General features: G+C 47.9%; 1 protein-coding gene and 1 non-coding gene across 4 annotated transcripts in view; one reads left to right on the top strand and one right to left on the bottom strand.

The window, feature by feature from the left end:
* The window catches only part of WDR37 (WD repeat domain 37), a 55,882-nt gene extending 33,705 nt beyond the window's left edge, over positions 1 to 22,177 (top strand). For 2 of the 3 annotated variants that reach the window (XM_059912239.1, XM_059912238.1), the window contains exons 10-14: positions 3,594 to 3,834; positions 4,988 to 5,129; positions 16,069 to 16,203; positions 16,658 to 16,772; positions 19,682 to 22,177. In XM_059912239.1, coding sequence (XP_059768222.1) covers positions 3,594 to 3,834; positions 4,988 to 5,129; positions 16,069 to 16,203; positions 16,658 to 16,772; positions 19,682 to 19,813 — 765 coding nt within the window. In that variant the 3' untranslated portion in view covers positions 19,814 to 22,177. The remainder of the gene's footprint in view (positions 1 to 3,593; positions 3,835 to 4,987; positions 5,130 to 16,068; positions 16,204 to 16,657; positions 16,773 to 19,681) is intronic. The other variant, XM_059912240.1, reaches the window with a different exon arrangement.
* On the bottom strand, positions 9,414 to 9,486 carry TRNAW-CCA (transfer RNA tryptophan (anticodon CCA)). Its single transcript has one exon. It is a non-coding gene; the product is annotated as a tRNA-Trp (tRNA).
* Positions 22,178 to 22,799: the final 622 nt, after the last annotated feature.

Raw genomic sequence — 22,799 nt, 5'->3', positions numbered from 1 at the left:
AGGTACTTTTTGATTTCCTCTTTGATCTCTTCAGTGATCTCTTGGTTATTTAGTAACGTATTGTTTAGCCTCCATGTGTTTGTGTTTTTTATGTTTTTTATCTCATAGCATTGTGGTCAGAAAAGATGCTTGATATGATTTCAATTTTGTTAAATTTACTGAGGCTTGATTTGTGACCCAACATGTGATCTATCCTGGAGAATGTTCTGTGCGCACTTGAGAAGAAAGTGTAATCTGCTGTTTTTGGATGTAATGTCCTATTAATATCAGTTAAATCTATCTGGTCTATTGTGTCATTTAAAGCTAGTGTTTCCTTGTTAATTTTCAGTTTGGATGATCTGTCCATTGGTGTAAGTGAGGTGTTAAGATCCCCCACTATTATTGTGTTACTGTCGATTTCCCCTTTTATAGCTGTTAGCAATTGCCTTATGTACTGAGGTGCTCCTATGTTGGGTACATATATATTTATAATTGTTATATTTTCTTCTTGGATTGATTCCTTGATCATTATGTAGTGTCCTTCCTTGTCTCTTGTAACATTCTTTATTTTAAAGTCTATTTTATCTGATATGAGTATTGCTACTCCAGCTTTCTTTTGATTTTCATTTGCATGGAATATCTCTTTCCATCCCCTCACTTTCAGTCTGAATGTGTCCCTAGGTCTGAAGTGGGTCTCTTGTAGACAGCATATATATGGGTCTTGTTTTTGTATCCATTCAGCAACCCTGTGTCTTTTGGTTGGAGCATTTAATCCATTCACGTTTAACGTAATTATCGATATGTATGTTCCTATGACCATTTTCTTAATTGTTTTGGGTTTGTTTTTGTAGGTCCTTTTCTTCTCTTGTGTTTCCCACTTAGAGAAGTTCCTTTAGCATTTGTTGTAGAGCTGGTTTGGTGGTGCTGAATTCTCTTAGCTTTTGCTTGTCTGTAAAGCTTTTGATTTCTCCATCGAATCTGAATGAGATCCTTGCCAGGTAGAGTAATCTTGGTTGTAGGGTCTTCCCTTTCATCACTTTAAGTATATCATGCCACTCCCTTCTGGCTTGTAGAGTTTCTGCTGAGAAGTCAGTTGTTAACCTTATGGGAGTTCCTTTGTATGTTATTTGTCGTTTTTCCCTTGCTGCTTTCAATAATTTTTCTTTGTCTTTAATTTTTGCCAATTTGATTACTATGTGTCTCAGTGTGTTTGTCCTTGGGTTTATCCTGTATGGGACTCTCTGCACTTCCTGGACTTGGGTGGCTATTTCCTTTCCCATGTTAGGGAAGTTTTCGACTATAATCTCTTCAAATATTTTCTCTGGTCCTTTCTCTCTCTCTTCTCCTTCTGGGGCCCCTATAATGCGAATGTTGTTGCATTTAATGTTGTCCCAGAGGTCTCTTAGGCTGTCTTCATTTCTTTTCATTCTTCTTTCTTTATTCTGTTCCACAGCAGTGAATTCCACCATTCTGTCTTCCAGGTCACTTATCCGTTCTTCTGCTCAGTTATTCTACTATTGATTCCTTCTAGTGTATTTTTCATTTCAGTTATTGTTTCTGGAAGTTTGCCCATCTGCACTTCATTTAGTTGTTTTTCTGGGGTTTTATCTTGTTTCTTCATCTGGTACATAGCCCTCTGACTTTTCATCTTGTCTTTCTTTCTGTGAATGTCTCATGTGGGTAAAGTTTTAATGTTTGTAACAAAAGAGGTTGCATGTTGAGAAGAATGAATCCACAGGCTTAAACCACAAACCCCTCGGTTACATGCTTGCTTGTCCTGTAGGATACAGATGCACCTTCTTTGGATAATCATGCGGGGTCTTAGTTATCCTTTTTGGTGACTTGATCTTCCTAGTTTCTGTTGAGGGCGGCTCTTTGCTGTGGAGTCTACACGTGTTCAGCCCTTCCCTGTGCTGCTCCAGCGAGGGGAAGTTTCGCCAGGCAGAGGGCGCTGAGTGATTTCATGTAGTCGAGCAAACGTTAGGTTTCCATTTACGTTTTGGCTGTAATTGTTAGAGGATTATAGTAATCTTCCAGTTTTCATATCTCTGCCTGTGAATATTCCTTTACTTTTTCTCTTTTTAAACCTTTTAAATGTTGTTCTATTTAGAGATGGGTTAAGTAATTAATGAATTCCAGTAATGAGTAAGAATGAGTTTTCTTTAGGTAAGTGGTCTTAACAATTCATTTTTAATTCAGTGTATTATGTATTTTATTTTAACACAGATTTTTCCCTCGTGGAATTTCCAAAGTGTCAAGTGCTGTGCTTAATGCATGCGTTCACTCAAGAAACAGTGAGCACTGGGGGAGGACAGGGCAGAGATGAGCATGAGGACTGATGCTCAAGAAGTTCAGGAGATGAGTTTACATTGTATGGATTTCTTTTTCCAAATAGAATTTAAAAAGCACCAATTTTGTGAGAGGGATTATTACATATAATACTTAGATTAAAAAACTTAATAGTTTATTTAGAATGTAAGGTTGACTTTATTTTCTTTAGGATTTTGTTTGCGTTGGATGCAGGGACTTTTCTTGCTTGAAAGTTGCTGCCTCAGGACTTGGGGGTTCCCTGGGGGCCCCAGCTTGAATTTGAGATGCACCTGAGGTGTGGTCGGTGCCGGGACCACTCCGTGATCTGCCATGAAAGGAAGACCAGGTGGCGCTCCCTCATTACTGCCCAGCCTGAGCCTTGTGCTTGGATGGGCAGCACTGGTTTTCTTAAGCTTTGCTGGCCAGTCTTGGCTCAGGTCACATCCCTCTACTGTGTTTGTACACATGACATACATCCCTGCGCTGTGTGTGTCCGTGTGTGTATGCACGACATGTATTTCCATACCTGTGACATCTGCTCCCATACCCATGTGTGTGCACTTGTGCCCACGTGTGTGTCTGCCCCCCACTGGCCCATACGCTCTGTGAGGCAGGGCCCCAGGCCCGCATCACCTCTTACACGAGTTCCACGTGGACACGCCAGGCAGCGGCCATCTCCCCTTCTCTGCTGTGTGACCAGCATGTGGTCTGGCACCGTGTAAGCACCTGATAAATATTTGTTGAATGAATACACAGTATTTTCTTAAAGACCTGCAGCCTAGGGTGACTATTAGGGGTTTTTTTTATCCTTAGCTTTTGACAAAAGATTATTGATAATGTAGGAAAATAAAGTGAACTCTCATGTCTGTTAACGTAGCAGTAGAATTCTAAACGTGTTTTAAATAGGCTTCTGAGAACTGAATGTTCCTTTTTTTTATTGTGACAAATTATTGATTTTCAATTGTGTTTAGTTTTATTACATTTCTCCTAATCTGTGATGAAAACTTAAAATGTTGAAAATCATTTTATTTTCCCCCCGTTATTGGTTAGTGGAAATGAACTGTAGCTCATTTGATGGTGTAGCTACCTCATTTTTTCTTCTTATGTTTGGCCCAGGGTTTTAGCCAAGTAGGAGATGGTGAAGTTGATACACAGTCACTGAGCACCACTTAGTACCAGACACCCACTGGTGTTGGTCGTAATGGTGGTTAAGTCCTAGAAGGACAGACAGTAACAGTGCGATTGTGCAGCCGTGTCTGGCAGGCTCAGCATTCCCAGGGAACCGCCTCTCTGCTCTCCCCCAGCAGCAGCTCTGTGGCGAGGACGAGGTGGAGTGCTCCGACAAGGACGAGCCTGATGCAGACGCGGACGCATCCAGCGACTGTCCCACCATCCGGGCGCCACTGACATCTCTTAAGAGCCACCAGGGAGTGGTCATAGCCGCCGACTGGCTGGTTGGGGGCAAGCAGGCGGTGACGGCCTCGTGGGACAGAACGGCGAACCTGTATGACGTGGAGACGTCGGAACTTGTTCACTCCCTGACAGGTGTGCAGGCACTGCATTCCCGGTTGTGTGCAGACAACATCTCGTCTAGAAGGACTGTTGGTTCTCTTGGTGCAGCTGTGATTTTCAGAGCTCCTTTATGATTAATAGAGCTGTTGGCAGTTAAATTTATCTTATCTTTGGGGGGGTTAATTGCATCTAGATACATGCAGTATCTAGATATTTGAATGTGGTTGTTGTATTAGTTTTCTTTTGCTTTGTAACAAATTTCCACACGCTTAATGTCTTGAAATAACATGAATTTATCACATTGTGCCCCTGGGTTAGGAGTTCTGGGCTCATGCTTGCTGACCCTCTAGTTCTCAGGGTGTCATGGGTGGAGTGAAGGTGTTGGTGGGGGCTGTGCTCTCACCTGAGACCTGGGGTCCTCTTACTGCCGTTGGGAGGATTCCTTTTCTTGTGGCCCGTGACTGAGATCCCGTCTTCCTGCCTGTTGTCAGCTGGGGGCAGTTCTCAGCATCCAGAGGCTGCCCTCAGTCTCCTGTGGCCACTCCAGAGGCATCTCACCATGTGCTGTTGGCTTTCTTCCAGGCCAGCAGGAGAGCATCTCTGCCGGGACCCTTTGGGAGGGTCCACCTGACTAGGTCAGGCCCATCCAGGACAATCTTTCTTTTGATTAACTCAAAGCCATGTGATTTGGGGGCCTTAGTTATATCTGCAAAATCTGTTTTGCTTTATAATGTACCAAGATTACCAGAGCATTTGCGGGTTCTGCCCAAACACAAGGGCAGGAATCCTGCAGGGTGTGTACTAGGGCTGGGCATCTCTGGGCTGTCTCAGAGCTCTGCCCATCACAGGCCTTTGTGCGTGTTTATCGGTGAGTGCCTTTCCTCATTGAGTGATAAAGGTTGTGTTCTACCGAGTGCTCCACCTATGTATTATTAGAGGTTATTCTGCAAGTGCGGAATTTGGAACTGTACTTATTTACACACTCGGCCTGTTGGAGATCTGCCCGACCTTCCAGCCATCGGGGTCAGGAGTGTCCCACCCACACTTGTCCTGCTCTTCCAAATGCACGAGGGGAATGGACACAGGTCCCACCTCGACCCCACACACCGTTCCCTCGACTCCTCTTACCGGCAGCATAGCAGGGGCCTGCCTCCCTGTGACCGTCTGCCCTTCGTCTCTGTCGCAGGGCACGATCAGGAGCTGACGCACTGCTGCACACACCCGACCCAGCGGCTGGTGGTGACCTCCTCCCGCGACACGACTTTCCGTCTGTGGGACTTCAGGGACCCTTCCATCCACTCCGTGAATGTTTTCCAGGGCCATACGGAGTGAGTCTCAGTCGCTTAGATGTCTCTTTTTAACTATTCGAGAAAGAAGTTTGGCAGGTAGACGTTAAGACTCAGTTCTTATTTTAATTTTCAGTGTTAATTTCCGACTCCACCGTTTTTCAGAATGGCTACTCTTTCCCAAAACACTTAGGTTCATTTTGGAAGATTTCACTGATGTCCCCTCCTGAAACTGGAGGCGGGCAGGAGGTGGGGGAGGGCCAGGAAATGCTCGGGTCGTGGCGTGAACATCAGAGCAGTTCCCTGCCCCTCCTCGTCCTCGTGCTGGGCTCATTCTTGTCTAGTCTTGACATCACGCTTGTTTGCAGGGCTGTTCCGGGAGAGTCCCCACGTCCCACCCTCTGTCTGGTGGGCAGAGCTGCATCCCGACAGCTTGCCCCCCACATGCTTGTTCTCACCCCGTGTGACCTTCCCAGTGAGTGATGCCCAGCCTCCCAGCTCCTCGGCCTGCAGCCTGGCCCTCTCCCGGCGGCCCCGTGCAGCCCCCAGTGGCACTCCTGTCACCCGCAGCTCCCGACCATGTCCTGTCACCTGCCCCCGCTGTCCCGCAGGGTCCCTCCTGTACGGCAGCGCATCCGTGAAGGCCGGATCGCGGCCATATCAGCAAACGCTTCTTGGCAGATGAACCTGCTTGTCGGCTGCTTCAGTCCGATTTTCTGTCTTTGTCATACAGTCCTGTAAACGAATCCATTTTCTGTGTTTAATGTTAGGTACTAAGTTTTAGATTTAATATTCAAAATTAATAAATGTTCGAAAGGAAGCCAGGACAATGTTCTTCCGGAACCTCGAGGTCGAGAGTTGGTGTGTACAGCCCCAGTGCCTGCCCAGCCGAGTGTGGGCTTCAGTGGGAAGGCCCTCGTCTGCCGGAGGGACGTGCTCCTACCAGGGGGACCCCGGGCTCCCCCAAGCCCCTACCTCCTGGGGCCGGTCCTGTTTGTGGAGGGGGGACCCTGCTGGGGTGCCCAGGGGCCCAGGAGCAGCTGCTCTTCCCTGCTTTTCAGGCAAGTCACTCAGGGCCCAGGGAGCAGAAGGGACCGTTCGGTCAGTGCGCTGGACAAGCCAGGACTCTGCCCGCACAGCCCTACTCCTTAGTCCGCACGTCTTTTTTCCAAGTTTCTCATTTTAAAAGTTTAAGCATAACATAAAAGTTGAAAGAATAGTCAGCAGATCCCTAATTACCCTTCTCCTAGAATCACCCATTTTTGTTTCTCCACATTTGCCTCTGTCTCTGCAGACACATGTGCAAAGGGCTGGATGTACAGCACGCACTCGTACTTTCTTTGGCTGAGCCTGTGTCTTTGAGAATAAGGACATTCTCTCAATACCATGGTATCGTTTCCACCTGAGAAAAATAAAAAACAGCCTGTGACAGCATCTGACATCCAGCCTATGTTCACATTTATCCCTGTTGTCTCCAGAGAATCTTTTGTTTTTTTAAAGTTTAATTGAGATTCATTCATTACGTTTAGATACTATGTTCCTTGGTCTCTCTTAATCTGGGGCAGTTCCACACATTTTGTTATCGTTATTTTTTGTGACGTCAAGTTTGTGTGTGGAATGCAAGCCAGTCTCTTGTGGAACGTGCACCCTCTGCATTTCTTCTGCGGCTTCCTTTCTGCCGGAAGTCTCATAGCCACTGTTGTGTGTGCCGCGTCCCGCCCATCACTGCACGACTGGGCCCGCTGGCCTGGACCACAGGTAGTGTCTGCCAGGTGTCCCCACAGCCGTGAGGGTTGACACGTTGAGGTGACCTTCCACCCAGTGAAAGGTCTCAGCGACCTTCCACCCAGTGAAAGGTCTGATGTCATCGAGGGTCCTTGCCTGAATCAGTTATTCCTTTGAGAGTTGGGAAGGGATGGTTTTGCTGATTCTGTCCTTTCTTCTGCCTGCGTAAGCTGGCACTTTATTCACTGGCATGGTTGAGAGTTAATGCAGCCTCGCGGACCCTCCTACTCAAGGGTGATGGGCCTTTGTGGCCGTGAGTATGAGCGATGCTCAGGCTGTGCCAGATTCACCGCCAAGCGCCCCGTGGCTCCTCTTCCACAAGACCCTCACTTGGCCAACTCGCTGCCCTGGCCCAGCAGGCGTCTGTCCAGACTCGCCCTGCGCCGTCCACCCCAGTCTCCTCACTGAGCTGGCCCTGCTGGTGGTCCTGGACCGAGTGGAATCTGGCCGGAGATCCTGGGCGGGTGGAGGAGTCTCGCATGGAGGACAGGCAGTCTGTCTTGTGGCGCACGGGCCTCTGCCCTGTCCGCTTGAGCCTCCTCTGCCGCACGGGGTAGGGTAGGCCTGCGGGGGCAGAATCAGGAGGCTCCCCTGGTGAGTGCGGAGCACGGTGAGGACTCGGTGAGTCCTGACAGCCTCCTCTCCGTCTGTGGGTAAACCGAAGCAGGGTCCTCAAGATTGCCGGACTCTGATTTTGGTTCCAGGGAGCTCTGTCTCTGTGTTATTTGAAGGGTCTTTTGGTCACGTTCTATTTTCAGTTGCTCTATTTAACTTCTGAAAGTTTTTATTTTTGTTTTGCACAAAAAGCCAAGAACTTACTTGTCTTACTGGGAGTCGATGGAGGAGCCTGGTGTAGCTTTGAGAGCATGGTAACAGTGGCCTGTTCCCACCTGTCTTCTCTGACTGTGGAAGGTAGCAAGTACTGTATCATGTTTAAAATACCTGTTTAATTGTTGGTCTGTTTTTGCAGCTGGTGGGTGTGTAAAACGATGGCTGTTTTGGAGAGAGATACTTACGAGGAGTGTAACCGGGGATGAAGGACTTATTTCCAGTGTGTGACACAGTTTCTTAGGTTTGTTTTTTCTAATGGGATCAGGAGTGGCTTAGAGTTGACAGGATGCTGGGTCCGCCCCTGGGGACCTCTCCCAACCCCGACCTGAGACGTCGGTTCATGCTTGCGATCACTTTTACTACGAGGACTCGGGAGCTTTTGGATGGTAATAGAATATACGTAAAGTACTGCTCTTAGAGTATTTACGTTTTTTCTTGCTCTGTTAGGATGAGCTAGCATATTTCGTTGATGTGTAGATACAAACATCAATTTTAAAAAGTTCTCTCTTTGGTACTAATTTCCTGCAGTAAGTGTCAGAGAAGGGGAATCTTTACCTTTTTTCAATCCTTCGTGAATTGGTGGGCCCGGTGAGGGGCTGGCTTTTGTGTTTCCCGTCGACTTCACGGTTGCGGCTGCACTGGGCCCCGCAGGCCTTGCAGAGGCCCCAGGCCGCGTGGTCAGCAGGTGGGGCTGCAGGCTGTTCTGGAACCACCATCCCACGTTACATCAGCTGCAAGCCTCTGGGAATGACTGCAGTTTGGAAAAGCAGGAAGTGAGACATTTTACAGGCTTTCAGCTAAGGACTCTTCCTAGTCCCTGACTTGACTGCTGCCTTTTTGTGTCTGACATGGTTCTTCTGGGGTCGAGCCATATGACACGTGGTACCCACGGAATGTACTCCCTTTGCACGGGGATGTAAGTGTGGACCCACCAAAAGGCGTCCGTTATCAAAACCAGAGTAGAGGGAGCGCTGTTCACTTTGATCACTCGCAGCTCCGGGTCTCCTGCCTCCCCTCACATCTGTAGGGATGCCCATGACCCCCCGTGCTTGTCCGCATCTGTCCCCCGGCCCCAGGGTTGGCCGTCCTGCCTGCACTTCCAGCCAGAGACAGTTGAGATGTCCTCTCGGGAGTTCACTTCAATGCCTGCAGAGCTTGCTCCTGGGCTGGGAGGTGACTGAGTTTTTTGGGATGGTTTTCTTGATCCTTTTAACCCGATTCTTTTCTGAACATTAAAAGCAACACTCAGAAGTGCTGTTCTCAGGAGCGTTGCTGTTCTTTCCTTGTGTCGCCCTAAAAATTCCACGTGGAATGTTTTCAGTGGATCATCAGTTAAACAGAGGCTGTATTTCTTAAAATTATGTGACCACATATTTCACATTACTATGATGTGGAACACACTTTGGAAAAGCCTATCTTAGGGCATATTTTCATTTATAGGAACTCAGCACAAATTCTTTAGTAAAGAATGTTAGACTCTCACATCTTTCATAATGTGAATAATTCACTTACCTATATGGGTAATTTGAATTTTCTGTGTTGGGTTTTCTTAAGGCAAGATGTAGCGGTATAGGCTTCAACATTACGGCTTAGTTCTGCAGTCCAGTTTCTCTGGGAGCTGGGAGAGAGTTTATTTTTCCCTTTTCATTTTCTCTTACCAGGTCTTCGTTACTGGGTGCGGGATCTTTAGTTGCGGCACTTGGGATCTAATTCCCTGACCAGGGATTGAACCCGGGCCCCCTGCTTTGGGAGCACGGAGTCTTAACCACTGGACCACCAGGGAAGTCCCCTATGCCTTTTTGAGAAAGTAGGGTTTGAGATGTTACGCTTCACTGTAAGATAAAAATCTGTAGCCAAATGGGTCGCCTTGAGATTTATGCTGCATTATTTTTGCTGGGTAGAGAGAGAGCTCCCAGATGGAAGGTCTGTTTTAAGGTTTTCCTCATAAATTTTTAGAAAAGACAAAAAATGAGCCCTTTTCTTTTTTGGTATGTTATGTTTATTTTCATTCTGTATTTTAACATAACAGGATTTACTTAGTGGAATTGGGGGGCTGTATTATTGGACTAGCTTTTAGTGGCCCAAGGTGTACCAATTTGCATGAAAAGTAATTTTAGAAACCTTATATAACAAACTGTTTTCCTAATAGTGGGAATTGTAGTGTGTACTGTTCTTGGAAATAATAGATATGTTTAATTGGAAAAATTTGGAATGTCACAGGAATTTCAACTCTTGGCAGTTTCTGTCTCATGTATTTCTGTCATCAGCTGGAATTGAAATCCAGTGCTTTTTATCTGAAATGAGCTAAATCCTTATGTATTCATGTGTTTTCCACCTGACAGTGTAACTCGGGGAGTGAGCCACTTCAAGACAGCCTGGTGGGGACAGTACCTCGGCTCCTCTGCGTACCTTGCGTGCAGTCCGTGGGGCTGGACTTCGACCTTGTGGGCTGTGGGTACAGAGACGTTCCTGCAAGTGGCTCTACTATAATAAAACCTATACTTAGGTTAAAACCACTGCTGCTCTTGAGAGATGCCCGTGTAGACTGTCCTCTAAAGCAGGGGTCCCCAACCCCTGGGCCACAAACCGGTATGGGGCCACAAACCGGTATGGGTCCACGGCCTGTTGGAAACCGGGCCACACAGCAGGAGGTGAGCGGGGGACAAGCAAAGCTTCATCTGCTGCTCCCCATCGCTCACATTACTACCTGAACCATCGCTCCCGTTACCACCTGAACAAACCCGCCCCCCTCCCCACCCCGTGGAAAAATTGTCTTCCACGTAACTGGTCCCTGGTGCCAAAAAGGTTGGGGACCGCTGCTCTAAAGGGAGGCTCCTGATCCCTCTCCTCCCAGCACCGCTGCCTCCTGTGGAGCTTGGTAGAGTCGTCACCCCCCCTGTTTTTTAGATTCATTTTGTTTTGTTTCAATTGCTATTAAAAGGGACTTGACAGTTGAGGCAGTCACTGGTCATTAAGCTTCCCCCATGGGTGGCCGATGACTCCAGTCTGTACCCAGCTGACAGTATTTACACGTGCGAATAAATTCTGGCATTGAAAATATCTGAAATTAGCTCAGCACGGGTAAAATATCTGAGAATGCAAAGTTTTTTGTTTCTTTCTTTTTTGCCTTGATTCTTTTCATATAATTGTAACTTCATCCCCCAAATGTGAACTTAGGTACTTTCTTGCCTAAAGAAAATAAGACATGACATCTAACAAAAACTTTTTTTTAAAAAGTTTAGAGATTATAATGATTGCTTTAAAGTTATGACATTTTCATATGCTTCTCTTGCCAGATACCCAGAGATCTAAATTCTAGATCATATGCTTACGAAGGTGAAAGTAGCTTTGAATTTTGTGTCGTGCTGTTGACAGTTTTCTTTATGCTAAGTTTTAAAGAGAAAAAGTGTTTTGACAGTGTGAAACTTTTAACTGGGTGGTGGTTCGATTTAACTGTTGAATTCTGTGCTTGGTCAGCGACACAGCGTGTGTGCAGGCCTGTGCTGGAGGCGGGCGGCAGGTAGGGGTGGTTGGTAGACCTCTGCGCTGGTCTGAGACTCTGTCATTCCTGGTCATGGTCTTCAGCCCTCGTCCGTGATGAGGAGGAGGAACAGGGATAGCAATGACTGCTGGAGGAAGGAGAGGCCCGGGGCACCACAGGGGCCTCAGAACTCGAACCTGAACTCCCTCCAGTTTACAGCCCCTTCCCCACCTGCCTGGGAGTCTGCCTCTGTCTTCTGTTTGCTTGGGTAGATTGAAAACAGTTTCATTTGGGGAAGTGTAGAGACTTATGTAATTTCTGGCAATAGATGGTTGATATCTGAGGTTACCATCAAACCAAGGCTGACAGCGTGAACTCCCCATAAATTGCCCCGTTTCTGATTTTCTCAGCTCTGTTCGCCCAAAGACTGCTCAGATTCCTAGAGACTGGAGTGGCAGCCGTGGTCTCAGAAATGTGATCTGACCGCAGTGGTTATGAATCAGTGGATGTTTGTCTTGTCGTGGAAATGGGCAGAGGGCATGAGTGGTGGTGCGCGGCAGCTGCCGGGTGGGCGCGTGCACCTCGCACACGTGGGCACTGTGTGGAAAGATCTTGGGAGTGTCTCTGTGTCAGCGGCTGAGGAGCCACCTCCTTCCTGCTCGCTCACCTTGGCTTTAGAGGTAGGTAGTGGATATACAGTAATTTAATTACTGATCCCCGGTGATACATTTAAAAGTTGTTTGAAATTCAAGAGATAGTTTTGAAAAGTAAGAGGAGATTTAATATTTCTCCATTTATCCTTTTTAAATTCCTCATTGAAGAAGGGCTGATTAGTAACTAATAAAAATAAGGACTTAAGGAAATTAGTACATTTAAATGCCTCTTTGTTGTGAGCTGATTGCTTCACTTTTCGTTGAGGTGACCCAGAGCAGCATCGTCAGGTTATTCACACAGATGGACACCTTCCCGACTGCGTCGTTACAGCCTCACTGAGACCTACACGAGGCACGTCTGGACCTGACACAGGTGTTGGCAGGACCCCCTGAGCGACGGCGAGCAGTGAGCAGAGTGGGGAGGGGCAGCTGCCGGGCAGAGCCTGGCTTTGGGAGGTGGTAGTGACGACGGGAGGTTAGTCTTGGCTTACGTTACACACACACACACGCATATGTATCTGCACACACATCACGGTCTGTGCAGCCTGTAACACTTCTGGACAGACACGTTTACATGTGCATGTATATGTTTCTGCACACACGTCATACTCCGTGCAGCCTGTGTCACTTCTGTTGGGAACTCCACACGGTTCTGAGGCACATTTGCACACGACCTCGGGCTGTCAGGACCCTCCAGCACCTGTTGTCCAGCGTTAGGGGAGTCACCCCACGCTCTGGTGGGAGAGACGCTTCGGGTGGACTCCTCATTATACCAGTGAAGGAGAGGTGCCTTCCCAGCCCCGGGACCATCCCCACAGACCCAGGCCGGGCCCGCTGGCTCCAACTGTGCAATTTAGGGCCAATCTACTAACATATTTGAGAGTAAAAATCTTGTAGTTCCTAATATATTTGTGACTTTTATCTTATGAATAGGGCTTGTTTACATCATATTACTTTCAAAACTTACGAACAGATGTTTTCCTTTTGGAAGATTTAAAAAATAAACCTTTGAAATTCTTTACTTCCAAATTTTTATGCACAGAATCACGTCACATTGATACTGGGACATTGGCTGTTAATTGATGAGCATGTAAGCAGATAAACTCTTGGACTCAGAAAACCAGGGGATGGAGCGTTAAAAAACTTGAGGGAGATCACTCCCCCCCCCTCATTTAAGTGGAATACGTTCCTCTCAGATTTCTTTAAATTATTGATATAATTGCAGCATTCAAATCTGACTTATGGTTGACTGTTACGTTGTTTAGTAAGAATGAAATCATGACCAGGTTTCACAGAAAGGAAATCAGAGTCTTGACCCTTGATACTGCAAGTGTGAAGTTATTGTATCAACCTTACTGATTTTAACTTCTCTGTAATCATTTTAAATCAGGTTGTGTGGACCTGTCATCTTTGAATAATCTGTGGAAAAGGTTCTTATTAATTCGGTTAATAAAATGCTGAGGAGAATTTAGCCTAGTAATAGCAGTGCTGTTTTGACTCCCCCCTTGGAGCCCCTCTCTGTGGCCATGGCGGGCATGTCCCCAGAGCTCTGGCATGGGTGCCGTTGGTAGGAGTGTTGGTGTTAGGACAGCGCCCGGCCCTGCAGCGCACCTGTGTCCTCCGCCAGCGTGGGCTGTGGGGACGTTGTCATGCACCCCTCTGTTGTGTGTTCTCTTGTGGGAAGTGGGACCTGGCACGCGGGAGGTGTGCAGTCTGTCGAGGAAGCAGTTCTGTGGTTCAGACCCGTCGCGAGGTGAGTTGGGAAACTCTCGACTGACCCTGGAGAGGGCGGCTGGGAGAGAAAATAACAAGTGAGACCGAGGCCCTGCACGCTATGTGCGTTCCCTGCTTTCTTCCAGGAGCAGTTGGACTTTAAATCCTGAAAACTTAAGTGTGATGCAAAACTGACTTTTCCTTTGAATGTTTTTTATCTCAGGGTCTGCTTTTTTGGGAGCCGGCCCTCAAGGACTCTCCAGAAGTGTGTTTCATTTGGAGATGAGTTTTCTATTTCTCATTCAGGCATCAGAGATCTTGAAACACAGGAGACGTGAGTCTCTAACTTCTGAAGAGCACTCCTGATGGGAAGGGCAGTGCTCTCTGAGATCCTGGGTGTTGCCGAAGACTTGTTACTCTGTGGGACGTTTAACTTGGAAGGCACAGCTTGGAAGCCAGTGATCAGGAAGGAAGGCGGTGGCCCGATCCCATGCAAGCAGCACCAGTCACAACGGGTCTCCTGTGTGCGGGTGCGGAAAGGCGTTCTGGTCCGTGTGTCATGTCACATCTGTGGGACTGCACTTCACGTGCCCTGCCGCGATCCTAAGCAGGCAAGAGCCACCCGATGCCTCCTGGGGTCTCCTCAAAGGTGGAAGAGCCACAAAGGTTCAGCCTGGGTCCCTGTTTCTGGAGCGCTTGCTCCTCTGGCTTGTACTTCAGGTGGGAAAGTGTCACTTTGCTCCGTCGGAAGCTATGTCCTAAGAATTAGAGGTAGGAGCCCTGCAGATGGTGCCTAACGGGGAGCCAGAGGAGTCGCTGCCTCCGTGTCTCCCAGGCTGGCATTTTCCACATCATGTATTTCCTTACTTTGCTGGAAAATTTCGGCAGATTGTTACACAAAGCAGCCGTGTTTCTGTGTGGTGGGGGGACAGCTGTCAGTCCTAAAGAGCAGCGCGAGCTCTCTGGGCGCTCTGTTGATTGAGGCCCATGGAGGGAGCAGAACATTCCAGGCTGCGCAGCGTGTGTGGTGAGTAGGTGCCGCGCCGTCAGCTGGAGGCACACACTCGGCTGCTCTTGGCAGCAAGATAAATGAGGCAGTGGGAGCTTGGCGGAGCCGAGCCTTCCCACCCGCCCCTGAGGGACGTGCGTCGGAGGGGCCTTTAGAAGGATGGCCTCACTGGCTTCTCCCTTTGATGCCCTACAATACCTGTCAGGGTCGTGATTTATTGAAAACCTGACGTCTTTCAGCATTTCATTAACATAGAGTTAGACGAGCTTTTGTGGGGATTTTTTCCCACTAATTTAGCAGAATGTTAACTGAAATTTAACTTGGCCAAACCTCCTGAGGCCTCGAGTCCACAGGGAAGTCACAGGCAGCAGAGGCATCTGCCCCCAGAGCCTGGCCAATGGCCAAGCTGCTCAGACAGCGCTGTGCCTCGGCCCTAAGGGGCAGCAACACCTCGTTTCTGCTCAAGCCTTTACGGTGTCCTTGTTCTTCAGATGGGGAGTTCAGGTGGGTTATCAGGTTGCTGTTCAGGTTTACCCTCACTTCCGCCTTTCTCCCTGTGGCGCACGTGGCCTTTGATTTTAACATAGTGCCCTCCAGGTCCATCCACGTTGTCAGAAGTGGCAGGATTTCATTCCTTTTCGTGGCTGAGTAACATTCCATTGTATATATATATACCACATCCTCTTTATCCATTCATCTGTTGATGGACACTTAGGTTGCTTCCATGTCCTGGCTATTGTAAATTATGCTGCTATGAACATTGGGGTGCATGTGTCTTTTTGAATTAGTGTTTCTGTTTTTTTCAGATAAATACCCAGGAGTGAAATTGCTGGATCACATGGTAGTTCTGTCTTTAATTGTTTGAGGAACTTCCGCACTGTTTTCCATAGTGGCTTTACCAATTACATTCCCACCAACGGTGCACAAGGGTTCCCTTTTCTCCACATCCTCCCCAACGCTTATCTCTTGTCTTTTTGATGACAGCCATTCTAACAGGTGTGAGGTGATAGCTCATTGTGGTTTGATTTGTATTTCCCTGATGATTAATGATGTTGAGCAAATTTTCATGGGCCTATCGGCCATTTGTAAACCTTTCTTGGAGAAGTCTGTTCATATCTTTTTTAAAATTGGTTTTTGTTATTGTTGGAATGAAATTTTTTCCAGTATTCTGATTAAATTGATTGAAAGTTGCAGTTGGGATGGATTTTTTTTTTAATTGTCTGCTGTATAGATTTTGGCAGGTTCTGTCTAATCTAGTCCATCTCTTCTGGGAGCCTTTCCTTGCTCCGTTGCCTGGAGAAGTTGAGGTTGAGTAGGAGAGGTCAGCTGTGCTCAGCTGCATGCCCTGCGGAGGTTTAGGTGGGAGGGCCAGTGAGCGGGGTACACGACTCGCAGCGTTCACATCTCCACCCACCTGCCAGGGCCTCTGGCAGCAAGAGCATGTGTCTGTTACGCAGTGTGGACGGGAACTTCCTAATGAGGTTCTGACCCTGTGTCCTTTATTTGCAGCACCGTGACCTCTGCCGTGTTCACCGTAGGAGATAACGTGGTCTCCGGCAGCGACGACCGCACCGTGAAGGTCTGGGACTTGAAGAACATGAGGTCCCCCATCGCGACCATCCGCACGGACTCTGCCATCAACAGGTGACGGCGGTGCTCCTCACATGAACCATTAGTGTGGCTTGAAGGGGGCCTTGTGGCTTGTGTCTGCTTCATGAAAATTTGTGTTTACTTGGTAGAGCCCTGGGAAAAGTGTTTTAGACTCCTGGGAAAATATTTTTTATTGATTCTCTAATGCATATCTAGTATTCTATAAATACTGAAACTTGGGTGTAAAGTCAGGTTGGTGTATTGAGCTTTGTAAGAATAAGAATGAGCCATTTATGGCCAAAGGTTACTGAGTAGTACATACGTGTAAGTTACATGTAAGTAACTTGGCCTGTTTCCTGATGCCCTAGGCAGATAATACCTGTGGTTTGCTGGTGTGATTTGCCTTGAAGTGTGAATAGTATGAAATCCCTTACTGCATCATAATCTATAAACTCAGAAACTTGTGCTGTCATTGTTTTGTATGTAACCTGACTTTATCTCTTTGTAGGATCAATGTGTGCGTTGGCCAAAAAATCATTGCCCTCCCCCACGACAACCGCCAGGTGAGGCTGTTTGACATGTCAGGCGTGCGGCTGGCGAGGCTCCCACGCAGCAGTCGGCAGGTACGTGCCGGGGCCGAGTCTGTTCACAGGGAGCCTGGGGTCCCAGGCCCAGCATCACTGATGGATGGGAACTCCCAGCCAGTCCGGGCGTGTCCAGTGCTCCGATAGCCCTTCACAGTAGAGAGAAATTAATTCTAACAGTGTATTTTATTTAACCAAATGTATCCAAAATAACATAATTTCAACATATAGTCAATAGAAAAATATTCACGATTTTTACATTCATTTTCTTACTAAGTCTTTGGTTGCTGGGTTTCCATTGGAAGTACTTAGTCTGTATTTGGAGTGCATAAAATTGAAAGCTAGAAACATTGCCTGATACCTGAGCTGAGCAGTAGCTTTTAAGTTTAAACTGAGGTAATCAGTCTTTCAGTTCCTGGTCTCCCAGCTGTGTTTCAGAACTCCCTGGGCACAGCAGCTGAACTCGCCGCCAGGCAGGCGTGTGCCGTTGTCCTGTGGGGGCGGTGGTCGTGGGTCCTGGAGGCACCTTTCCATGGCGGTCGTGTCTCCATTTAGATGCACTTTCTCTTGAGGCAGGGGTCGCTCCTGGTTCAACTCGGACCGCGCAGTGCAGGAACTGGTCTCGCTGGGGGGCCTGGGGCTCTGCAGCACCAGCTCAGACCTGCTGAGTCAGCATATCAGGGCTGGGTGCACCTGGGAACCTGAGCAAGTCCAAGTTCAGGGCCCAGTCTCAGCGCCAGCGGGCAACAGGTGGAGCTATAGTGGATGAAGCTCCTGCTTTCGGGCAGCACCTACAGGCTCTGCTCCGTGGAGCCCACACACACCCACTCTCTCCCCGGCTTCCTTTGGCCTTTTCTGCATTCACAGTGGAAGCTGTGTGGTGGGTCAGCCAGTCCCTTGTTGTTTCCAACAGGGTCTGTGCCTGACCCTGCAGTCAGTGTGTCTGCACCCCTAGTCTCCTCCGCTGCTCCTCCGCCTTGTCCTGGGCAAAACCTCGCAGCGGTTGCTGAGCCGCGGGCCCAGGGCAGTTTTGGAGGCAGATGGGCAGGTAGATTGGTAGATAGGGAAGACACCTCTGCTCTAAGTGGCACCAGCTTCCCAGAGGTCCTCTGTCCTTCAGACAAAGCCATGTCTTCCCTTTTGCAGCTCTTAACGTGTACCGTCCCAAGTTAGTTATGGAGCTTTGTTTTCTTTGAGTGCACTTCATAGACAAACTACTCATGAAATTAGAATAACTCAGGAAAGCTTCACCACCCCAACAAAGCCATGAATTGCTTGTCCAGGCAGCTTCACGTTTGCGAACTGCTGGGTATCACCTACGCAGCACCTAAGCTGCACCTTAACCAGATAGGATTCTCTCTCTTAGGTGGGCCTCAGTGTTAAATAGAACAGCTGTACAGCATGTGAGGTCTGCATTCTGACCCAGGAGCCCAGGTCCCTTCATGGCTTTGAGAATCTTCTTCCTCAAGAAAGAGGGAGTTCCAAGCAGTTCTTCGTGGTACTAATTCCATGGAGACAGTTTCATTTTTAATTGTCTGTAAACATTCAGCCTTGTAGGAATTGTAGAATTCGGTTGTGCTTGAATTAATTTCCTCCTAAAGTGGTAGGTGAAATAGATTTATTTATTTATTTAGCTTTTTTTTTTTTTGGCTGCGTTGGGTCTTCGTTGCTGTGCACGGGCTTTCTCTAGTTGTGGCGAGTGGGGGCTACTCTTCGTTGCGGTGCACGGGCTTCTTGTTGCAGTGGTTTCTCTTGTTGCGGAGCACGGGCTTCAGTAGTTGCAGCACGGGGGCTCAGTAGTTGTGGCTTGCGGGCTCTAGAGTGCAGGCTCAGTAGTTGTGGCTTACAGGCTTAGTTGCTCCATGGCATGTGGGATCTTCCCGGACCAGGGCTCGAACCCATGTCCCCTGGATTGGCAGGCAGATTCTTAACCACCGCGCCACCAGGGAAGTCCCGAGAGTTTCTTTTACTTATAGAATTTCTGTCAGCTTTTCTGAATCCTACCTCTTGTACCTGTTGTATGATATTATAGTAACATGTTAGTGTATGTATCTGCTATAAACTTTCCAAGTTATCTGCAATATTTTTTCCAACATTCTGATATTTAACTGAATTCCTGAAGGTGGCAGGAATCTACTTGAAAGGTCATCTATTTTATCCTTGTTTTATTTGGCACCAAAGGTATATTTCTAGCTCCTTTATTACCTGAGCCGATTATTTATTAAAGTGGTATTTGGGGTCTTTGAGTGAATTTTATTTACTGTTTCCCACATGTCACCCAGCCTCATTTATTCATTAAAAATTTCCAAAGTGACCATTTATGTATTCTTCCTGTTGACTGTGATCTGACTCCTTTTTTTTTTTTTTTAATAAATTTTTTTATTTATCTATTTATTTTTGGCTGCATTGGGTCTTTGTTGCTGCACGTGGCCTTCTCTAGTTGCAGTGAGCGGGGGCCACTCTTTGTTGTGGTGCACGGGCTTCTCATTGCAGTGGCTTCTCTTGTCACGGAGCTCGGGCTCTAGGTGCACGGGCTTCAGTAGTTGTGGCTCGTGGGCTCAGTAGTTGTGGATCGTGGGCTCCAGAGCGCAGGCTCAGTGGTTGTGGCTCATGGGCTTAGTTGCTTCGCGGCATGTGGGGTCTTCCTGGACCAGGGCTTGAACCCATGTCCCCTGCATTGGCAGGCGGATTCTTAACCACTGCGCCACCAGGGAAGCCCTGACTCCTTTTCTTGAAGAAAGAATTCTGAGGCGCTGGTGAGCCTCACTGAGTTCATCCGTGTTCCAACCCCTCATTTCATGGAGGCTTCTCCACCAGCAACACAGGAGGTGTCACTTGGACTAATTGTGTTCACGGCTCTCATTTCCGTTGGGTCGCTTGGGCGTGTGTGGTTCATCTGGTGCTGCTTGGGGAGCCCTGCTCTGACTGTGCTGTGTGCTTGGTCGCAGGGCCACAGGAGGATGGTGTGTGGCTCGGCCTGGAGCGAGGACCATCCCGTGTGCAACCTGTTCACCTGCGGCTTTGACCGGCAGGCCATCGGCTGGAACATCAATATCCCGGCACTGCTGCAGGAGAAGTGAGGGCACCGCTCTGAGGCTCCTCGGCAGCCAGGGACTGCGACTGCCGGCTCGCCTGGCGCTGGGGAGCCGTTGCTGTGGGTGGTGGATGCTGAGCGGGAGGTGTGTGCTCTCTCCAAGCTGTACCCAGCCTGCATGAAGCGTCCAGAGTGGCCCCTGTTGTTTATTTCTGTGTTGTGTGTGTTGGCATCATGGGCCGTAGAGGTGGAGCCCCTTCCGCGGCTGTTGGTGTTGAGTCCCTGGGTGTGTTGGGGTGACAGGAGGGCGTGGTGTCTGCGCAAGCGAAACATGAACCCTGTTCTCACTGGGAGGTGTCAGTGGTTTCCACGTTTCTGGAATGATGATCCGCTTCTGCCTTGTCCTGGCAGGAGCGAGCAGGGACCTCAAGCTCAGGTCTGCGTGGGGTTCCAGCGTGTGTTAACTCAGCTTCACGTCTGTGTTCTGTTACAGTTCTGTAAAGTCAACTTGGATTTTAGAAGTTAAAAAAAAAAAAAAGCATAGAATGTTGAATTTGCAACATTTGGATAGTTTATTTTGAAAAGAAAGAGTTTCTGCTCTTTTTATAGAAAATCATTTCAGTCTCCTGAAGTCTCATGCTAGCAAATTCTAAAATGTAATGATTCTAATCACTGATTCCAGGTATTAAGCAAAATTTAAAGCACTTTAGTTTATAGCTATGGTTATAAACAGTTTTTAGAAGTTTCAAATGACTTGTCCATTGAATGTGACTTGACCTTTTTAGAAGGCCCTGCTACCTGAAAACAAACCTTATTTATTTTCTACACCTTGGGTTTGCATGTTTCCAAGTGGGTTCACTTTCTCGGTGGTATTTGAGAGCCAATAATGCAAATAAATGAGTACTACCTCAAAAGCAAAGTATTTGGAAAACTTGGGGTGTCACTGTTACCTGGTTCATGCACTTTTTGATCTAGAGCTGGAACATGAGTTCGTTCAGAAGGCAGGAGAGGCCAGCGCAGCCCACGTACCTGAAGAGGAAAGGCTCCTTCCTCACTAGCTGCCAGCTCCCAGGCGGCAGGTGGCTCTCGGTGCCCCCTCTACCAGGGAGTCTGTCAGTCTCGCCTTCTTGGGACTTTCTACCTGGTGTTCGTGAGCCATGTTTCTTGTTGAGTTACAGTCTGATAACGAGACATCTCAGTGCCCCTCTCACATATGTAACCCTTGGAGGCCAGCGCTGGGACAGGCACCGGAGGGTGACATTGGAAACTATCGTGATGACCCAGTCCCGGTCACCGCTTCCGTTTTGTGGTGTCGCGGGCAGAGCGTCCCTAGAGATGGCGCCTCGCCCATGGCTCCTTCGCCTCAGGGCCTGCGGTAGACCATCTCAGGCCTCTTGCCCTGGGTCATCGGGTCTGGTTCTGAGATGACTCCTGGCCGGGTAGGAGGGTGGGGCCAGGAAGAACCAGAGCAAGGGACAGACAGCAAGAGTTTTAGGGCAGCTTTATAACAACAGCAGCTCAAGAGCTGGTTGTTAGAGTCTGACGTTCCCCAACGCCAGGGTCAGGACGGCGCAGGCTGCCGCCTGCCCTTCTGGGGTCTCCACAGGAGGGCTGTCCGCACATGCCGGCTCCTCTTCTGCTTCACTCTCACGTCTGAGTGTCTTAGAATTACTTTTGGAAATGTTGGGAAATGTCTGCAGGTTGCTAAGCCAGGTTTAAGAACCAGATCTCTGCTGGATTAAAAAATTGGGAGCGTGTATACATATGTGTGTGCGGCCACGTGGCCTGTGCAGACGAGGCTCCACTCGCAGCCATGTCTCCCTTGCCCCCTTCCCGTTCTTCCCCAAGGCTTGGCCCTTCTCAGGAGCAGGACCCGCCACCATGGCTGAGAGGGACGTCTTCAGGCATCGTGAAGGAGATGGGGGTAGTGAGTGTGTGTGTGTGCACGTGTGAGTGTCCGCGGGTTTGTGCATGTGTGTGCCTGAAATGAAGTCGTGTGACCAGCTGCCTTGACCATATCTGAAATGGTGTTTAGAAGTGGAATTGGTTTTGTCCATGTGCCGACGTGTCCAGAATTTCATTTAATAACAGAAAGAGATGGGTGGTTACTGAAAACCGTGTTGATGGAGAATTTCATGAGAGGTATGTTGTTGGATGAAGGGGCGCCCTTTCTCAACCACTGCACATCAGCTTATGCAGAGCCAAAATTCTGTACCTGTTTTGGAATCTGAAGAATCCTATGTAAGTCATCTGTTGCTTAAATCTGTGAAAAAAGTTTCTTTTGGGGAGAAGGTGTGCATTTATCAGTGTTGTGTAGAAGCAGTTGTTTTTGTTGTGTTGATGTAATTGTTTTTAAGTGTTCAGTGTCTTCAATGCAGTATGAAATTCATTAAAAATCCATGTTCTGTAACTGCTGTTGTAAAAGTGTTGTTATTAGGAGTCTCTTTTTTTATTGCCTTTTTTCATGTTTTTGCTTTGGTAAAGCATTGTTAATGGCTATTGAACATCACAATAATGTAGAAGGTAAACAAATTAATTATAGTATTGCCCACTTAAAAAGTTTTAATTTTAGACTTAAAAGCTCAATTGTGTTATATTTTCTATCTGTTATACTATAATTTAATGATCCACATTACACTTCTCCATTCCTGCATCACCACCCCAAAATTTCTGAAGGGAGTTAACAATTTGACAAAATACAGGCATTTGTCAAAGTTCCTCAGAGTTTCATAAGACGCTTGTCCTGTTCTTACTACAGTTAAGCTTGTTTGAAAGTTGAAAAAAAATTGCGGTAACAGAACGTAGGCCTGTTTTCCATGGGAGAATGCAAATTAGGATTGGCTGCAGCCACCTGTTCACCGTTCTGTTCTCACCCATGTGGATGGAGCCGTGCCTGTGCTGGGAGCCCTGGCAGGTGGCAGGGCTCTGCCCGGTGTTTCTTGCCTGCCCCAGCCCTGCCTTGGACCAGGAGGCCTCGCTGCCCACCTTGCATGGGCCTCGGGGGCACGTTCAGTCCCCAGAGGGCAGAAATT

Source organism: Balaenoptera ricei, chromosome 2 (genome assembly GCF_028023285.1).
Source record: "Balaenoptera ricei isolate mBalRic1 chromosome 2, mBalRic1.hap2, whole genome shotgun sequence".
NCBI classification, from domain to species: domain Eukaryota; kingdom Metazoa; phylum Chordata; class Mammalia; order Artiodactyla; family Balaenopteridae; genus Balaenoptera; species Balaenoptera ricei.
The sequence above is the reverse complement of the archived record's forward strand: the minus strand, read 5'-3'. Positions and strand labels throughout refer to the sequence as shown.